Below are 19,381 nucleotides of genomic sequence, written 5' to 3'. Positions count from 1 at the left end.
TCTTTCTCCCCCCTTTCCCTGTGGCTCTCTCTACCCCACATCTCTCATCCCCTGTCTTTTTCTCCCCCCTTTCCCTGTGTCTCTCTCTACCCCACATCTCTCTTCCCCTCTGTCTCTTTCTCCCCCCTCCACCATCTCTCTATTCCCCTTCTTTCTCCCCCTGTGTCTCACTCTCCCCCCCTGTCTATTTCTCCCTCCTTTCCCTGTGTCACTCTCTCCCCCCCCCCCCTCTGTCTCTTTCCTTCCCCTCCCCCTGTCTCTCTATTTTCCCACTGTCTGTTTCTTCCCCTGCCTCTATCTTTTCCCCCTCTCTGTTTTATTTTTCCCCCTCCCATTTACCAAGAGAAGACTGAAGGGGCCGGGTACATGCTGGAGCCGCCGGGCCGGGTGGCAGCCTCGCCGGTCCGGCGGCACTCCTGTCAGGCTGTCAGTAACGCTGAGGACGGAAGGAGGGGAGGAGCATGTCTCTCTCACATGCTCCTTTGCGGTTCCCACATCCTGTGCTGGGAATTGTGGGAACCGCAAAGGAGCATGTGAGAGAGACATGCTCCTCCCCTCCTCCCCTCCTCCCCTCCTTCCGTCCTCAGCGTTACTGACAGCCTGACAGGAGTGCCGCCGGACCGGCGAGGCTGCCACCCGGCCCGGCGGCTCCAGCATGTACCCGGCCCCTTCAGTGTGCCACCGGACCGGCCACCCGGTGGCACTTACATGCACAGATGCCGAGGCCGCGGTGGGGCAATCCGGCCCTGCCGCCGGGCCCCCTGATGGCGGCTCTGGCGGCGGGCCCCCCTCCCAGCCGGGCCCTCGGACCATGTCCGAAGTGCCCGACTGGTCAGTCCGCCCCTGGGCGCAGATGACTGGGTACCCCCTAATAATTTTTCCCCAGACATCCCAGTGTTTACAGCCAATCCTGGCATACAGGCGGACCTGTCTGCCTATAGTGCGCTGGATGTTATGCAGCTGTTCTTGGGGGATGAGATTTTTGGGGAGATAGTTACCCAGACTAATCTCTATGAGGAGCAATATCTGGCACGCAATCCAGACTCTCTTATCTCTAGGAAAGAGAGATGGTACCCAACCAGTGTGCCAGAATTGAAACAATTCTGGGCACTGACCATGTTAATGGGGCTAATTAAAAAGCCCACAATTAGGATGTATTGGGCTAAACATCCTATTTGCAATACTCCCATTTTTGCAGAGACAATGACAAGGGAAAGATATGAAGACATACTAAGATTTATGCACTTTAGTGATAACAACAAGCAGGGCCGGCGCGTCCATAAGGCGGCCCAGGCGGCCGCCTTAGGGCGCCCGAGCAGGGGGGGGCGCAAAAATCCGAATCCCCAGCCATCGGCTAGGGATTCAGATTTTTACAATACCGCAGCCTACCTTGCCCTGCTGAGGCTGCCTGCTTCCCTTACTTCCGGACCGGAGGTGAAGTTCCTGCCGCGCCGCCCACTCCTGATGATGTCAGGAGGAGGGCGCGACTTACACCTCCCCCAGAGTCCCCTGCGGTCCACCGTCGGATGCATCAGGGCCGGGCTCCCTCTGCTGGCTCCAATATGGCGGCGCCCATGACAGAGTGGAGCCCGCCTGCGTTTGGAGCCAAGCCAGCCCGGAGAAAACAGGAAGGTAAGGGACTTGAAGGGGGTAAGATTAATTTTTTTATTTTTATATATATATTTTTTTTTTTTATATATTTAATTTTTTTTTAATTCTTTATTATTATTATTTTTTTAAATTCTTTATTTTTATTTTGGTTGTGCATAAAATAACATTGGGCTTGCACAGCTCCAACAGCTGTTGCAAGCATTTCTTTGACAGGTATTACAAACATAACATGGTATACAGGGCCGGCGCGTCCATAAGGCGGCACAGGTGGCCGCCTTAGGGCGCACCGGCTCTGGGGGCGCAAAATTCCAGTGACCGGCAGGAGGGAAGTGCTCCCTCCTGCCTGGTCACCTCCTGGCTCCCCGGAGCTGCTGGGGGGTGTGCGGCTGAAGTTGATTAGGAGGCGGCGAGGGAGCTCTCTGATCTCTCTGACCGGCTCCCTCGCGCGCCTTTTGCTGATGCCGTGGGAGCCGGAATATGACGTCATATTCCGGCTCCCGCGGCATCAGAAAACAGCCTGCGAGGGAGCCGGTCAGAGAGATCAGAGAGCTCCCTCGCCGCCTCCTAATCAACTTCAGCCGCACGCCTCCCAGCAGCCCCACTGGACCACCAATGAGAGACCCACGCCAGCACTCCAGGTAGGGAGGCTGGGTGGGACATTTAAATGTAATTTATTATTAATTACTTTATTAATTACTGTGTGTGTGCATGTGAGTGTGAGTGTCTGTCAGTGTGTGTGTAAGTGTGTCTATGAGTTTGTGTGTGAGTGTGTATGTCAGTGTGTATGTGTGTGAGTGAGTGTGTGTGTGTCTGTCAGTGTGTGTGTAAGTGTGTCTATGAGTTTGTGTGTGAGTGAGTGTGTCTGTCGGTGTGTGTGTGCGCATGTGAGTATGTGTGTGTGTGTGTGTTCGAGTATGTGTCTGAGTTTGTGTGTGTGTGTGAGTGAGTATGTATTTTTATGTATGCCTGTCTGTATGTATGTATCTGTATGATGGTATGCCTCTGTATGTATGTATGTGTCCGTATGCCTGTATGTCTTGTACGTATGTTTCTGTATGTCTCTGTATGCATGTATGTAACTGGATGTATGTTTGTCTCTGAATGTCTGTATATATGTCTCTGTATGCATGTATGTAACTGTATGCCTTTATGTCTCTGTATGTACGTATGTGTGTGTCTGTGTGTCTCTGTATGCCTGTATGTCTTTGTATGCATGTTTCTGTATGTATGTATGTGTCTGTATGACGATATGCCTCTGTATGTATGTATGTGTCTGTATGCCTGTCTATATGAATGTGTCTGTATGACGTTATGTCTCTGTATGCATGCATGTATCTGTATGTGTGTATGTCTTTGTATGCCTGTATGTATGTATGTATGTATGTGTCTGCATGCCTGTATGTCTTTGTATGTATGCTTCTGTATGCCTGTCTGTATGTATGTGTCTGTATGACGGTATGCCTGCATGTCTCTGTATGCATGTATGTCTCTGCTTGTATGTCTCTGACTGTATGTGTCTGTATGTCTCTGTATGATTATTGCTGTCTTTGTATGACAGTGTACCTGTATGACTTTGACTGTGTGACTGAAAAATGATGCCTGTGTGCCTGTGGCTTGGGAGGAAAGACACACAGGTGAAGATGCATTTTTTTTTTTTTTAATGAGGGTTGGGGGCGCCAAAATGCATCTTCGCCTGTGTAACTAAAAATCCTAGCACCGGCCCTGACAACAAGTGCCCCCCAAAAGGTGATCCGCAGTATGATCTTCTTTACAAACTACGCCCTTTAATTGCCCACTTTAACAGTAAATTTGCCGCTATATATACCCCCAATAAAAACATTTCCATTGACGAGTCCCTAATGAAGTCTAAGGGAAGACTGGGGTTTAGACAATATATCCCATCCAAAAGATCCCGATATGGGATCAAATTTTATAAACTATGTGAAAGTGGCAGTGGCTACGTATACACCTTCCGTGTATACGAAGGAAGGGATAGCCACCTTGATCCCCCAGGTTGCCCAGATACAGTAGGGACAAGTGGGAAAATTGCCTGGGACTTAATAATGCCACTACTTAATAAAGGTTATCATCTATACATCGATAACTTTTATAATAGCATCCCACTGTTAAAAATGTTGTATTGCTTCGAGACCGTGGCCTGTGGCACTATTCGGAAGAGTCGCACAGGTTTCCCAAAGGCTCTAGCGAACAATAAAATGAAAAGGGGGAAACAGCAGCTCTCTGCCAGAATGAACTGCTGGCACTCAAGTACAGGGATAAAACGGATGTTTTCATCTTAACCACCATCCATGGTGAAAACACTCGGAGGGTCGCAGTTCGTGGCAGAGACGAATATAAACGGGTGCCAGTCTGCATACGGCAATATAATCGGCATATGGGGGGCGTTGACCTGTCCGATCAACTGATGCAGCCATATTTGATCATGAGAAAGACCAGGGCATGGTATAAAAAAGTGGGCATATACCTGATGCAGATGGCAATCCACAATAACTTTGTCATTTTTAAAAAGGCAAATGCTGGGCTGAAAAGCACTTTTCTTTCTTTCTAGTTTGAGCTAATTTCTAAGCTGCTAGAATGCCACACAAGGAGACCATCAGTGGAGCCTAGCAGAAGAATGGAGGCAGGTCACTTCTGCTTTAAGATTCCACCAACCCCTAAAAAACAAAACCCCCAGAAATGGTGCATGGTGTGTTACAAGAGGGGCGTAAGAGTTGAGACCAGCTATTACTGCCCTGATTGCCCCTCTCAGCCCGGCCTATGTATTGGCCATTGTTTTAAAAATTTTCACACCCAGGCCGAATAAGTAGATGTCAGGATCGGGACAGGGATCCAACACGCAGAGTACAAACAGTAGCCAGATACGTATACCGGACCTTAGAATGGCCGGACTAACGTAAGTAGTACAGTATAGAATGGTCAAAGACAAGCCGAGGTCGAGGGAAACAGAAGACAGGTAAGCGAGAGACAAGCCGAATCAAGGGTAACAGAGATAAGCAGAGTAAGGTAAACAAGCCGGGTCAAAACCAAAAGGGATAATAGAATACACAAGCACTGAGTGACTAGAACAAGCTAGAACCACGACAGGGCAATGAGCTAATGAAAGAAGCTCTCTTAAATACCCTGTTCAGAGCAGTAACCACGCCTCCAAGGCGTCCTGATTGGTCCTGCAGCCATTGACTGACAGATTGTTCCGGGGGAGTGTCCTGATGACTACTTCCTGCCTAGATGCTGTAAAAGGCAGTCACTCCCTCGCGGCCGGCCTAGCATGACCGGATAGACCGCGGGGAAGGGAGCCATCAGACCGTCTAGATGGAGGAACAGCTAAGTCTCTACCTCTTTCGGAGGTAGAGACCACAGGTACCCTGACAGTAGACCAGTTTTGGGGTGTGATTTTTAGTCATCTGTCTGATTGGTTACCGAATCTTGGCTTTGTTTACCGTTTATCCTGTCTTCTCTGATCCTTGACCTCGGCTTGTCCTATCGTTGTTCCGTTTCTCTTTACTCCTTTGACCTCGGCTTCTACCTTGACAATTCTCTGCTTGTATAGCCCGGCCATTCTAAGGACCGGTATTACAAGTTTCTCTCTCTGTGTTCTCTCTCTTTGTGGTCTGTCTGTGTTTTGGTTTCGGAATCCATGACAGCTTTGCCCGGGACGCAGATGACTGTGTACTACCCCCGGATAAGTTTACCCCAACTATTCTGTATATGTGGGTATCATTGCACTAAGATGACATAGCTGAGCAACATATTAGGTGTTATACTGCCATAGCACACATAAGGATAGCAAAATATACAGTAACATCTCCAAGTGTGTGTCAAAAAGGCAGACAAAAATGCTAATTGCAACGAGACTTGGTACAAACTAACAAAAAAATTATCCTACACTAAGGTTTAGAATATACCTTTTGAAATACCCTGGGGTGTCTACTTTAAGAAATGGTAGGCCTTTGTGGGGTAGTTTAAATTTAAAACCTGCTAAGATGCTTGGAAATTGCACATAGGCCCAGCGTCAAAATTCAAAGTTCGGTAAAAACTGATATGGCTTGGTCTCCTATATGGCACTGTAGCTTCACAAACTAGTGCCAAAGACATACAATGGGGGTGTCATTTTTCTCAGAAGACTTAGCTGAACATCATTTGGGGGTTTTTAACTTAGTGGCACATGTGAAATATGCAAAATGCCCATCACAAATGAAATCCATATGTAAAAAACACACAAAATTATTTTTTACCACATACTTTGGCATCTATTGGTGAAAAAACGGGGGCATGTTAAGGCACAATATGCACCTTATGAGATACCCTGGAGTGTCTACTTTTACAAATGGTAGGCCTTTGTGGGTTTTTTTTGAACAGTCAAACTGTTATAATACCCCAAATGGAAGCATAGGCTCATTAAATCCGTCTCTCAAAATTCTACTGTGAATACTGAAAAGGACAGGTCTCCTATATGGCACTGTAGCTTCACGAACTAGTGCCCAAGACATACAATGGGGGTGTCATTTTACTCAGAAGACTTAGCTGAACACATAATAAAACTTTGTACATGAATAGCACACACCAACTTTACAAAACACACATGAGAAGTTCTTTGTTATAAGTTTGTGTGCGAAAAACCCCCCAAAACACAATTTTACTCCAATTTTTAGCAGAGGTTGGCGGTAAAATGGCTACGTAGAAAGTGTCAAAACAACCTTAGGTAAACAGCCTGTGGTGTCTACTTTATATAAATATATACTTTTGTGTGGCAATTTTGTTTTCTTTTATGGCTATTAGGCTTACAAGACAAACATACCAAATCGCTCCATATTAAAAGTTTATTTTACTCCTTGTGCTTTGTGACCTGTAACTACCAAAAAAAACCTGAAAATCCCAGACACATTATATATTCTGTAAATCAGAACAACTAAATGAATTTATTTTTAATTACTTTCCTTAACCTGCACTAATTATGTACACATTATTATTGCAAAAACTGTAAAAAAACTGTAAAAAAAACACACAAAAATTCATTTCTGTATTTTTTTTATAGTAAATAAGCATTTATATATATATATATATATATATATATATATATATATATATATATATGTGTGTGTTACATCAAATTAAAGCCCTTTCTGTCCTTTAAAAAACGGTATATAATATGTGTGCAATAAATTAGTAAAATGCAAATTCCAGTTGAACGCAAATAGCAAAAAATGCCGTTGTCATTAAGTGAAAGACAAGCTTCTGAAGCTCTGTCCTTAAGGGGTTAAACATGGATGATGGTATCAGCAGGAGATAGGGGTAATGTAAATTAATGAACATATATGTTTTTGACAGTATTAGGGGAAGAAACACTTAATTGTATAAGCCATGTGGTTAGAATACTGCTAACCTTATAACTCTCATGACAGGTTCACTTTAAGGCAATATGATATCAAATGTCACAGCCTCTTTATTTGGTTGTTTGTAGCTAACAAACCAGTTAAAGAATAATACAAAAACAAGTTATGCAAATGGCAAACACAGTTACAGTAGACACCCAAGACACATTTCAATCCATCCTAATTTTTTCTAAAAATTTCCCTCTCTTTCATATCACTAGCAAGTACATCATATTATATCAGTTCGGAACATTTCTTACTTGGCTTCTTTAGCCTTCAGCGTTAGTTTTCTTACTTCTTCTAGTTGCTTTTTTAAGTTGTTCTTATTTTTTTTATAATCGTCACAATAATTCTTCATCTTGTTAAGAATACTGATTAAATCATACGGGGCTGTAGGAAGTTTAGTTGCGAGTACTTCATTTACTACTTTCTCAATTTCCTCAGCTGATATTAAAGGTTCTGAAAAAGAAAAAGTAAAAAAAAAACATCAGGTTGTGCAGACCCAGATTAAGATTCCACTAGGAAAGATACCACTTTGGGTGCTCTTCTAGAGCTCTGTGCTCTGTTTTGTGAGTGTTGTGTGTATTTGTGGTGTGTTGTATGTGTGTAGGGGAGAGAAGTGTATGTTGGAGGAAGTTGGAGGGTGAGGTATGTAACACTGCATTTTTAGACTGCCACATTATAATTGCCCATGAAGAGCAAGAAGATTTATAGCTTAAATAAACTTGAGAGAAATAAAAAGGAGAAAACAATCAAAGTAACATAAACGTGCCAGCGTAAGTAGGTACATGTAGGCTCATGCATATTAATCTTATGGAGCTGGATTGATAAACATTAAAAGAGTGTTAGAACACCCCCAAGTCCCTCATGCTACCTAATTGAATAACAAGACCCCTATTGAGGTGATCATGGCCCCTTACTATCAGAAGTAGTGCAACATATGTGTCAAAGGAGTTGGCTTTAAACAGGAACATTAAAGTATCACCAGGAAAATGTATGCATCGGGGCAGAGGTGTGCATGTGTCTCGGTTTCCTTTAAGCCTATGCCCCTCTAGGGTAAACTTTTTTATTACTCCCCTCCCCCCTTACCTTTGGTCAAGGCCCAGGGGAGAGGGGGAACAGCTTCAATTCAATCCCTGGTGGTCCAGTGGTGGCACGTGCAGTTCAGCCTGCAGCTCCTCTGGCTGCAGGCTGACTTCGCTCTCCTCCCGCGAGAACAGTCAGGTCGGAGCGTTGCCATGGTAATGCACGGCAACGCTCCAACCTGCCTGCTCGCAGGAGGAGCATTCTCGTCTCGCTCACTGCTTCCTGTTACACCGGGTAGGGGATCAGAAGCTCCCCTACCTGGTCTGCCTGCTCGGCCACGCTACATTCTGTGACCGGCAGGAGGGGAGCGCTTCCCCTCCTGCCGGTCACCCTGTAATTGCTGCCGGGGCTGGTGCACACTAGGCGGCCGCGCACCGGCCCCCTAGTGTGCCGGCCCACCGGGAAATTTCCCGGTGTCCCGGTGGGCCAGTCCGCGCCCCCCCAGATGTTGCGCCCGGTGCGGCCGGCCCCCCTGCACCCCCCACGCTACGCCTCTGCTTCCAAGTTCTATACACAGGGACGGCCTCAGGCCGTTAGGCACCATGTGCAAAATATTTTCACAGCGCCCCCACTAAGCTTTTATATAACTAGATGTTTGACTTTTTAAGTTGGCACTTCTAAAATGAACCCTCCCCAGCCCTGCGTTACACTGTAGCAACATGTCTTCACAACTTCCCCATGCCATTTTCTCTCTCTCAAATATATTTTATCAAGAGAAAAAGTGGTGCTAAATAGGGAGCAATCACCATGGAAACCAACAAGATAGCGATTATATATGAAAAGTGGTACATTCCTATTCCCACTACTTCCATCATTCTTTTTTTCTGATTCTCACTCTCTTTTTTGGTTATTTCTTGCTCCCAATGTATAAAAAAGAGCCACAAAAGCATACATTTTTCCGACAAATGTTTCTGCCTGGATTTTCTGTGACAGGTAAGCAGCTTTTACAGTCTAATTTTTTGTTCAAGGAATAAAATTCCTTCAAATTGTGAAGGTGGAGTACCACTTTAAATATAAGAAAATGGCATAAAACTAGAGTAAAGGTGAGAGTGAATGCAACATTTTTAATACATGATCCCCAATGTTTCTGATGAACCAGTCCTTTGCACTCAGACTAATACCTGTTTTGACTTTATGAATCCCCCTCTTTTGTCTAGTCCACTTCCCTTACTCCCACAACTATGCCCTTCCTCATTTTCTACCCCATCCCCTCTCTCTTTCTGGCGCTCCCTCAGGCTACTTGAGCCACTATCACTGACTCTCCTTCAAATTCTGCAGCAGTCCCTCTCTCTCACTCAGTCTGTTACATTCCCTCACAGGAACTCTTTCTCAGAATCTCGGTCTTTGTCCATTTCACTGTTCCTCCATAACTCTGTCTCTGCCCCACTCACTGACTCCCCAGCACTCTCTCAGTCCCAGTCACTGAAACCCCTGCACTCTGCCTCAGCTCTTCTCTCTGACTCTCCTACACTCTCTGCCTCAGCCCATCACTGACTCTCCAGCACTCTCAGTCTTTGTCCCACTCACTGACTCCCCTGCACTCTCTGCCTCAGTCCCTCTCTCTGACTCCCTATCACTTTTGTCTGCCCCTCTCTCTCACTCTCTGTCTCAGCCTCTCTCTCTGACTCCCCTACACTCTCTGTCTCAGCCCATCTCTGACTCCACATCAATCTTTGTCTCAGCCCCTCTCTCTGACTCCCTATCACTTTTGTCTCAGCCCCTCTCTCTCACTCTGTCTCAGCCTCTCCCTTTGACTCCCTATCACTCTCTGTCTCTGATCCAACTCCACATTTCCTCTCGCCACAGACATTTAAATGCCCCCGGTGCTGGGAAACCTGATCCAATCAGATCCAAGCAAGAAATTATCCCAACCCGGCTCCGTCCCCAGAAGGATCTGGTAAGATAAAGAACACTCAGCCAGTTACTTTGTATACGTGTTCGAACATGCCTTGGAGCTCAATACACAACATGAAGTTACTTTATAGCAAAGGTTGGCATTGTTTGATTCTCCCTTGTATAACTCATAGCCACTCCGCACACTTTGATAACTATACCTTCATCTACAATCCCAGTGTTAACTACAAAGGGCAGGCCCTGCAGGACTAACGGGAACGGCATTTCTGCTGTGAAAAAAGTCCAGGAACGCCATTCCCACGCGTTCCTGCAGGACTTGAGCCCTGCTGCAGATTCACTCTTTTATTCGTCCCTCTGGTTGTTTCGTGTCTGGGCTATGTGTGGCCCATCCCGATTGTTGAGATTGTTTCCGAACACCACCAGGCTGGTCTGATGTATGAGTTCCTGCCATTTTCTGGCCAAGCATGTTTGTCCTTCATCTCTTTGGTCCGTCTGCAGTGTGAGCTCTTGAGGTAGTGGTGGATCCAGAGCCTGATCTCAGGAGGGGCACTTGTAGATTATTTAAAGAAATAATCCAGGCACAATAACCACTACAGCTCAGTGTAGTAGTTATGGTGCCAGTAGTGCCAGGATCCCATCCCAGAGTAAGTAGTCAAACCATTTAAGAAGAGTTTGACAACTTACCTGGTGTCTGCTGGGATATAGGGCATGGGAGCAGTGATATGTGTGAGGGGTGAAGTGTGTGTGAAAGGTGCAGTGTGTGTGTGTGAGCAGTGAAGTGTGTAAGTGCGTGAAGGCGGCAGTGTATGTCAGGGTTGCAGTGTGTGTGTTAGGGGGCAGTGTATGTGTGGGACAGTGTGTGTGAGAGAGCTGCAGTGTGTGTGTGAGCCGTGCAGTGTGTATGTGAGGGGGCAGTGTGTGTGAGAATTGCAGTGTGTGTGTGTGAGGCTTGCAGTGCATTTGTGTTTAGGGCAGTGTGTGTATGGGGGGCCCTGTATGTGCGTGTGGGGCAGTGTGTGTATGGGGGGCACTGTATGTGTGTTTGGGTCAGTGTGTATGGGGGGCACTGTATGTGTGTGTGTGGGAGGCCATGTGTGTATGGGGGCAGTGTACGTGTGTATAGGGGGCAATGTGTGTATGGAGGCCAGTGTTTTTGGGGCAGTGTATGTATAGGGGGGCAGTGTTTGTGGGGCAGTGTGTGTATGGGGGGAAAAGGAGGGTGGGGAAGGAGGGTAGGGAGGGTTTTCTTTTTTTATGTAATAAAATTTGTCAATCCCTGGTGGTCCGGTGGGGAATCCCTGGTGGTTCCAGTGGTTAGAATGAACTCTAGCCCGTAGCTCCAGGGTAACCGCGGCAACGCTCCGTGCTCATGGGAGTAGGATCCAGAGGAGCTGCAGGTTAAGTTCCCAGGTCCTCTCTCTCTCCCTCCCAGGCACATTGCAGGGCTGGCACTTGGACAATGCCGGCAGGGGAGAATCTGGGGGGAGGAGGGTCAAGGTGTGCTTCAATCTCACCTGCTCCAGTAAGCTTGTGTCTTGTGGGGAGATAAAATGTAAATGCGTGGCTTCCTCCATTTTGTAGGAGACTCCAGGTCTATGTTGCTGGATGATGTTTCCGTGTGGCTTCAGAGTCGCAGCAGCGGTAGGGGCCGCAGGGTGCGGACCGGGATCAGCCCAGCCAGTCGGAGGGGGGGGGGGAGAAGGGTAACGGTGCCATGTATACGTAGCTTTGGGCAGGATAGCAGAGTAGCGGCCATTCACTCCATTCACCGCCCGAGTAAGCCTCATCTGGGTAGAAGATGAAAACCCTAAAACCCATCGGGCAAGCCACAGCTCAGGGCCAGTACTCCCTTGTGTATAGGACCACCATTTCAAGTTATTCCGTGGATACAAGATTAGCTTTAGTATTCAGCATTGCATTCAGGCCACGCCCACCTGAAGCTCCTACTTTTGTCTCATTGTGCCAAGCAGTTGTTTGTCCACTACATAAAGAAGTCCTTTATTTTTCATGATATCTTTCAATTGTGTAGTCTAATTTGATTTTCAGTAAAGATTCTCTCTTCATGAAAAAGACGAGTAATAACACTGTTTTAAAATGGTAACCATGGGTGTCTATTCACAAAGATGATTTGTGATAAATTAAGGTAACCTTTAAACTACCTGAATGTTATAACAATCTCAACATAGAGAGTAGATTTGGAGCTATATTTTTGTAAAAGAATGAGCAAATGGCACAGACAATGAAATTCTTCCATGTACCAGGAAAGGTACATTGAGATATTCTCTAGTTATCAAGTACATTGCTTATCATCAAAGAATGAGACATTTTAATGAGAGATAATTAATAGAAAAGACTTACCTACAGTCTGTGGATTTTTAGGATTCTTTCCGCTTTTTGGGCAAAGGTGTAATGGTATGCTATCTGCAAAAAAATATCAGGTATAGTAAATGATCCTTTGAGAATAATGATTTTTTTTTTAGATTAGGGCCATATTGTAAACTGTTGCACTCATCAAACATTTGTATTTCTTAAAAAATAAAAAAAATAAAAAAATCTAGCATTGGATAAGCAATTCTGATCAACAAATTAGGGCAGTGGTAGGCAACCTTTCAGCAGCACTGTGCCGAAATAGCCTAGTTTTTTTTAAATTTAGGTGTGTATGTTGCCGTATTCTGCTTGTGTTTATACTGCAGTTGCTTTGTATCATTGTATTTGTGCGTATATGAGCTGTTATATTGTATATGTTCGCAAGTAGTTTGTAGTGTTGTGTATGATACCTATGAATGTGGGCTGTGTATGGGGGCTGCTTGTGGAATTGTGTGTGTGGATGGATGTCACATTGTGTGTATGTGTGGGGCTGTTTGGGGTATTGCATGTGAGAGGCTGAATGTGAGGTTGTGTGCATGTATGTGGATTGTGAGTATGTTTGTGTGTGGGCTGTTCTTATTATTTGTATGAGGGGAGGGTTATTCTGCATTTCTGTGTATATCTAGCAGTGTGGGTGGCTTCCCTGGGGCCCAGTGGGGACCTGGCTGGCCAGGTACAGGTCAAGGACAGGAGCCGCAATAGCCGCTGCAGGCTGCTCTACTTTAGTGTGGATTCACAAGTGCTGGAATGAAGGGATTTGAGATCACTTCCTCTACATGCTGCAATGCAACACTGACACACATGCAGATACACATACTGACAGTGGATTAACTACCACAGTCGAAGGGGTTGCAGCTTCAACAGGGCCCACCACTCCAGTGGGCACGGCCGCCGTGTGGACCCCTGCCGCTGCCATGTGTTGCGGCACTGGCAGTGCGGTAGAACCTACGGGGCAGCAGTGAAGGGACCCATCAGGTGGTCCATGCTGTTAGGGCCACCAGATGGAAATTCATTTCCAGGGGGCCCGTTCAGCGCTGCGGCAGCAGTGAAGGGACCCATCAGGTGGTCCATGCTGTTAGGGCCACCAGATGGAAATTCACTTCTAGGGGGCCCGGTCAGCGCTGCGCAGAGGACAGCTTATGATGTCCTCTGATGATGTCAGACTGAGCTGGGAGGAAGTGACAGCCCCGGTCACTTCCTCCCAGCAACCACTAGGAGCCACGTGGGAGGAAGAGAGGAGGAAGTCAGAGTGGACACTGACTCCCATCAGCCTGAGCCACTGGACCCCATGGAAAGTCACCCTCCTACATCTAAAAGGTAGGAAATAGGAGGGTGACTAATGTATGTGTGTGTGTCTGTCTATATTTGTGTCTGTATGTGTGTCTGTCTGTCTGTATGTGTTTGTATGTGTGTATGTGTGTGTCTATGTATGTATGTGTGTGTTTGTATGTATGTGTTTGTATGTATGAGTCTCTGTGTTTATGTGTGTCTATGTATGTATGTGTGTGTGTGCCTGTCTGTGTGCCCATGTGTGTCTGCAAGTGTATCTGTCTGCCGGGGGTGTGAGGGGGTGGTAGACATATGGGGGGGGGGGACCCAGGGCAATTTTCGAACCAGGGCCCCATGGTTTCTAGTTACGCCTCTGCATACTGACACAGTATACACACTGACATACAGATAAACACTGCCACACATGCAGATATATATAGACACATATGCAAACACTGACACACATACAGTTGCACAGACACAATGACACACGTACAGATGTAAAGACACACAAATACAATCACTGACACAAATACAGATGTATAGACACAGATACAAACATTGACACACATACATATGTACAGACATCCAGATACACACACACTGGCACACATACAGATGTACAGATACAAATACTGAAATGCATGCAGATGCACAGACAAACTGACACACATACAGTTGCACAGTTGCACAGACACAGATACACACATCAGCACACATACAGATGTACAGACACACAGATCCATACAATGATACAGTCACACAGATACACACACTGACACACATGATGATACATAGATACAAACACTGACACATACAGATACAGACACAGTTACAAACACTGACACACATTCAGATACACAGATACTCACATTGACACACTTGCAGATACACAGACACACAATGACACACTATGTAGATACAAAGACACACAGATGCAAACACTGACACACATACAGATGCACAGACACACATACAGTTGCCCAGACACACATACAGTTGCCCAGACACACTGATACACATACTGACACATGCAGATACACAGATACAAACTCTGAAAAACACACGCAGATACAAATAGTGACACCCATACAGATACACATACTGACACACACACTTCCATACATGCAGATACGCAGACACAGATGCAAACAATGACACACATACAGCTGTACAGACACACATATCCACACATACATATGCAATTACAGAAACACAGATACACACTGATGCACAGATGCACACACACACTGACACACATACAGACAGACACAGATGCAAATACTGACACACATACAGTTGCAAAGACACAGATGCAAACACTGACATATACAGTTGCACAGACACACTGATACACACACGGACACACATACAGATATACAGACACACAGATACAAACAATGACACATCAACAGAAGCACAGATACACGCTGACGCACATACAAATACACACACACTGACACACATACAGATACACACACACTGACACACATACAGATACACACACACTGACACACAGGGGCGTACCAAGAGCATTTGGCACCCGAGGTGAATCCTGAATTCACAAAAAATGCCCATGCACCCCTCTTTCTTCACAAAAAAAAACCCATGCACGCCCTTTCTTCACAAAAAAAACCCATGCACGCCCCTTCTTCACAAAAATCCCATGCACCCCCCTTCTTTACAAAAAATACAGCTCCCCTTAAAAAAACAACACACTTTTCCACACAAAAACCACACTTTTTCACACAAAAACCACACACTGACAGACATACAGATACACACACACTGATACATACAGACACACACACACACACACACACACACACTGACAGACATACAGATACATACTGACACACACTGATACATACAGACACACACACATACACGCAGACATACAAGTCACAATTCTAGCCACCCTCTAGTTTCTTACCTTGTAGGTGTTGAAGGGTGGCTTCCATGGCTGGGGCTAATGGGTGTAACTTTTTAGTTCCTAACTCATGCGGCGGCCGGCCCACGCCACCAGTGCCGATTTTTAAAAAAAAAATATTGTGTACCCCCAGGGGCACTGGATTGTACCCCTGAGGGTATGTGCACCACGGGTTGCTAAACCCGGGCATAGAGAATTAGAGAAATGAAACAATGTTTACCAGTATATTTTTCCTTCTCATTTAAAGTGTTTGCACTGACTTTGCATGTCTGAACTGGATTATGATGTAATTTAAAAAAATCTTTCATAAAAATGTAAAAGAATATGGAGCATCCCATGAAATCAAAATTAACACACATTATGGCTGATGTTATATTTGTGTACATTCCAGTTCCTCTTAAACATGACAATTTATGATAGAGTTGTTAGAACAATTAGACTGAAACATGTGCTATATTTACCTGTGCCAAGCTTTTTTATTTTCCCAACAGTGTTTTAAGATGCAATTACCCATATATAATTTTATAACACATACTTAAAAATAAAATATTTTTTTAACTTGCAATACACAAGATCAAATATTATATACTGTATTTGTGCTAGATGCGCTATATATTTTTTTTCTAATTAATGGGCTGCTTTACCAACTTTAAGCAGGAGGGATATTTAGGTTCTTTATGTAGATTGGGTGCCTAGGGAATGATTTCTTGTCATGTTTACTGTTTTTTAATTATTGCCAGACATTAGAAATGTCAGGGTCTTTTGCAAAACTATTTTGCAGTGGGACTCCTCGCACACACTCCCAGACATTTGCACAGATACATAGACAGAGGTATGTTCACAGTCCCAGATATAGACCAAGACAGATATGCTTTCTTATTGGGACAGACAAGAAGTGTCCAGGCACTCAACATGTTAAGACTAGACAGCCATTTAATGCAGCATAACAGAAGGCAATAATATTTCCTTTTGTTATGGCTGTCTAGCCTTAACACGTTGACTGCCAGGACCCTTCTTATCTATCCACATTGGTTTTCAGGGATTGGGACCAACTCGAAGTATGAAACCACATGCATACAGCGAGCTACCTCTTAAAATATAATATATAATATATATGGAGATATGCTTTTTTTTTTTTTGAAACACACAGATCTACAATCACATATTTCAAACACTCATTCCCAAGCAAATGCAGAGACATTTGCAGACCCACGCTAAAAGATAATATATATAGCCACACATACACAAATATACACAATACGATATACATTGCAGATTATACATATTCTCAGACACGTACATCCCTTTGCTGCCAGAGGTGTAAATCCACCTCCAGCAGATTAATTGGAGTGTCATTACCCAGCATATTTCTATGCACAGAGGTACATTTATTGGCTGTAAGCTGATGCTTTCAGCCAATGTATGGTCAGCATCTGGCTCTGCAGCTCTACAGCTGACTGGATTGGTTATGATGCTTGGAGTAACCCTTTAGCCCCTTCCAGACAAATGGCGTACTCTTCCATCCTACAAAAGGCATACCACATCCTAGCAATCGGGTCCTCCCTCCAGACCCAAATACTCACCCATGCAGCCGATCAGGATCGGGGGACAGCCTGACATCGGAGGCTGTCCCCCTGTAGCTAATCCCACCCACCGGTGTCATGTAATCACGATAACACTGTGTTCACGTGACTTGCATAGACTTTATTGACAGATTCACTGATGGGGGACTAAGTGTACTATTCAATATAATTATTTTACCTTTTATTTTATTATTTTTTTAAATTAAAATTACTTTTTTATTGGACCTGATCTTCGGCTTCTGAAGTCCAATATTGGACACTGTAACTTTCCAAAATCCATAAAACCGGTGCATAAGGGGAGGGGTGTGGAGTGTGGATTGTTATTATTTAATGTATACATGTACATTCTAGCTGCATGGTAGCATTATATGCAGATTAATGGCATTCTACAAAGTTAGCTCAGCAATGTAATGTTAAAAGTTTAAGTCGGGACAAAGCCACATGTTGCCTGTCAAGACATCTTTAAAATCCTACTTTTAACTTTTTTGTAGCTAACAATAGACCGTGCTAATTAAATAATATGCTGATCATATCTATACAGTACATTACATCATATAGAATGGAACAAGTTGAGAGCTTTTTTGGGAGAAAGAAAAATGTATATAATCAGTAAATGGATAGCTGGAAATTGTAATTCTTCTATACTCATTCTTGCACTCGCTTCACCAGGCACCCATTCCATTGACATTCTTCACATAATTTCTGTTGCTAAGAATGTTTACTTGTAATTTTTCTTTTTGAAGGGAGCCATAGTGTCTGATATTGTAGGGATGGAAGGGGTACTGTCGTACTTGTGAGACATGACTGAACACAAATATGAGTGGTTTAGAGTGGTTTAGAGCAGGAAATGTATAATGACGATGATATCATTGGTGAAAGGGCAGTTTTTGTGGGAATAATGCAAGAAACAAATATGAACACTAACATTGGCAAGGTTTTGTGACTACAAAACATTTGAGTACCCAGGGTTGTCTACATTTGCAAATGTATCACTTGTAAATGAGAGAAATCTCAATGTATCTTTCCTGGTAAAATATTTTTATAAATAAATAAAATAAATAATTAAATGGTATGGGGTAAATTTTATTCCTGGGCTGCCATATAGTCTTGAAGGTAACCTAAACCCTGCAAACCTATCTGGCAAATTTCACTGTGCATAAACCGAAAAGGGGTATAATCTTTTATTTGACCCTGTAGCTTTCCAAAACTAAATAAAACATGTACATGTGGGTCTGGGTTGTACTTGTGAGGCTTTGCTGAACACAAATATGTGCATTTTATTGCAAGAAAAGCTAACAGAATTAGGACATCCCCATTAAAATTGCCAAACAGAACTTGAAAAATAAAAGTTCTTAATTTCTTACACTTTTGTAGGTTTTATTCATATTAAATTATGTTTCATTTATAAACATTTGATGTAAAATAACAGCTCTGTTCTCCTGAACAAAATGACATATCATTAGTGTAAATTATGGTTGAACAAACATATCTCAAATTCTAGGTTTTGTTTTTGTATTGGTCAGCAATTATTATACAATTATTATATTATTTTAATATAGTAAAAATGTCTTGGGGGGCGGAGCCTGGCAGCCATGCCGAGCAGTCGCATGCAACATGGGCTCCGAGGCAAAATCCAAAAATCGAACAAATTAAGCGAGATAAAGCCCTCTAATCTACTCTCACAACAGCCCCAGCCTAAGGGGCTCAACAAAACGATGTTCCAAGCCACAAATTTCAACTGCCAGCAGCAGTCTCTTACCGGAGATCGATCCGAGGCCTACAGGAAGCAAAAGCAGGCGACGCGAGGGAGGCGGCCGATCCCTCTGCAGCAGCAGCATCCCTGGACGACGGTCTCCCCGGAGGACTCTACCTCCCCCCCCCCCATGCCGGCGGGGGTTATCCCGGCAAACACAAGCGACGACCCAGCACCAGAGAATCACACTGAGACACCCACGGTGGACGCCACGTGCGGGACCCGACCCAATATGGCGACTACCGCATGGCCAGCAGAGTCGGCAAACGGACAGCATGAACCTATCCTGTGCTCTGTGGACCGCATGCTGCAGACCCTGAACGAACACTTCCACCAGCTATGGGTTAAACTAGAGACCCACATAGTTAATAGGGCGCCTACTCCTCGAGTTGAAGGTCGAGGTGGCAAGAACCGAAGGGCGAGGAGTACTCTCTCGGGCCTAAAGCACTTAGACAAGCCTGCATTACACACTGCTGGCCCACCTAGGCCGAGGGCCACCAAGGGTAAGACCCGGAGGCATCACCCACATGGACGGAGG

At 44.7% G+C, this 19,381-nt stretch overlaps 1 protein-coding gene across 1 annotated transcript in view; it reads right to left on the bottom strand.

The window, feature by feature from the left end:
• The window catches only part of LAMB4 (laminin subunit beta 4), a 344,917-nt gene that overhangs the window by 46,080 nt on the left and 279,456 nt on the right, over positions 1–19,381 (bottom strand). Inside the window, exons 31-32 of the mRNA XM_063448083.1 lie at positions 12,300–12,362; positions 7,262–7,460 (exon numbers count right to left, since the gene is read on the bottom strand). Coding sequence (XP_063304153.1) covers positions 7,262–7,460; positions 12,300–12,362 — 262 coding nt within the window. The remainder of the gene's footprint in view (positions 1–7,261; positions 7,461–12,299; positions 12,363–19,381) is intronic.

Source organism: Pelobates fuscus, chromosome 3 (assembly GCF_036172605.1).
Source record: "Pelobates fuscus isolate aPelFus1 chromosome 3, aPelFus1.pri, whole genome shotgun sequence".
In the NCBI taxonomy this organism is placed as follows: Eukaryota; Metazoa; Chordata; class Amphibia; order Anura; family Pelobatidae; genus Pelobates; species Pelobates fuscus.
The sequence above is the reverse complement of the archived record's forward strand: the minus strand, read 5'-3'. Positions and strand labels throughout refer to the sequence as shown.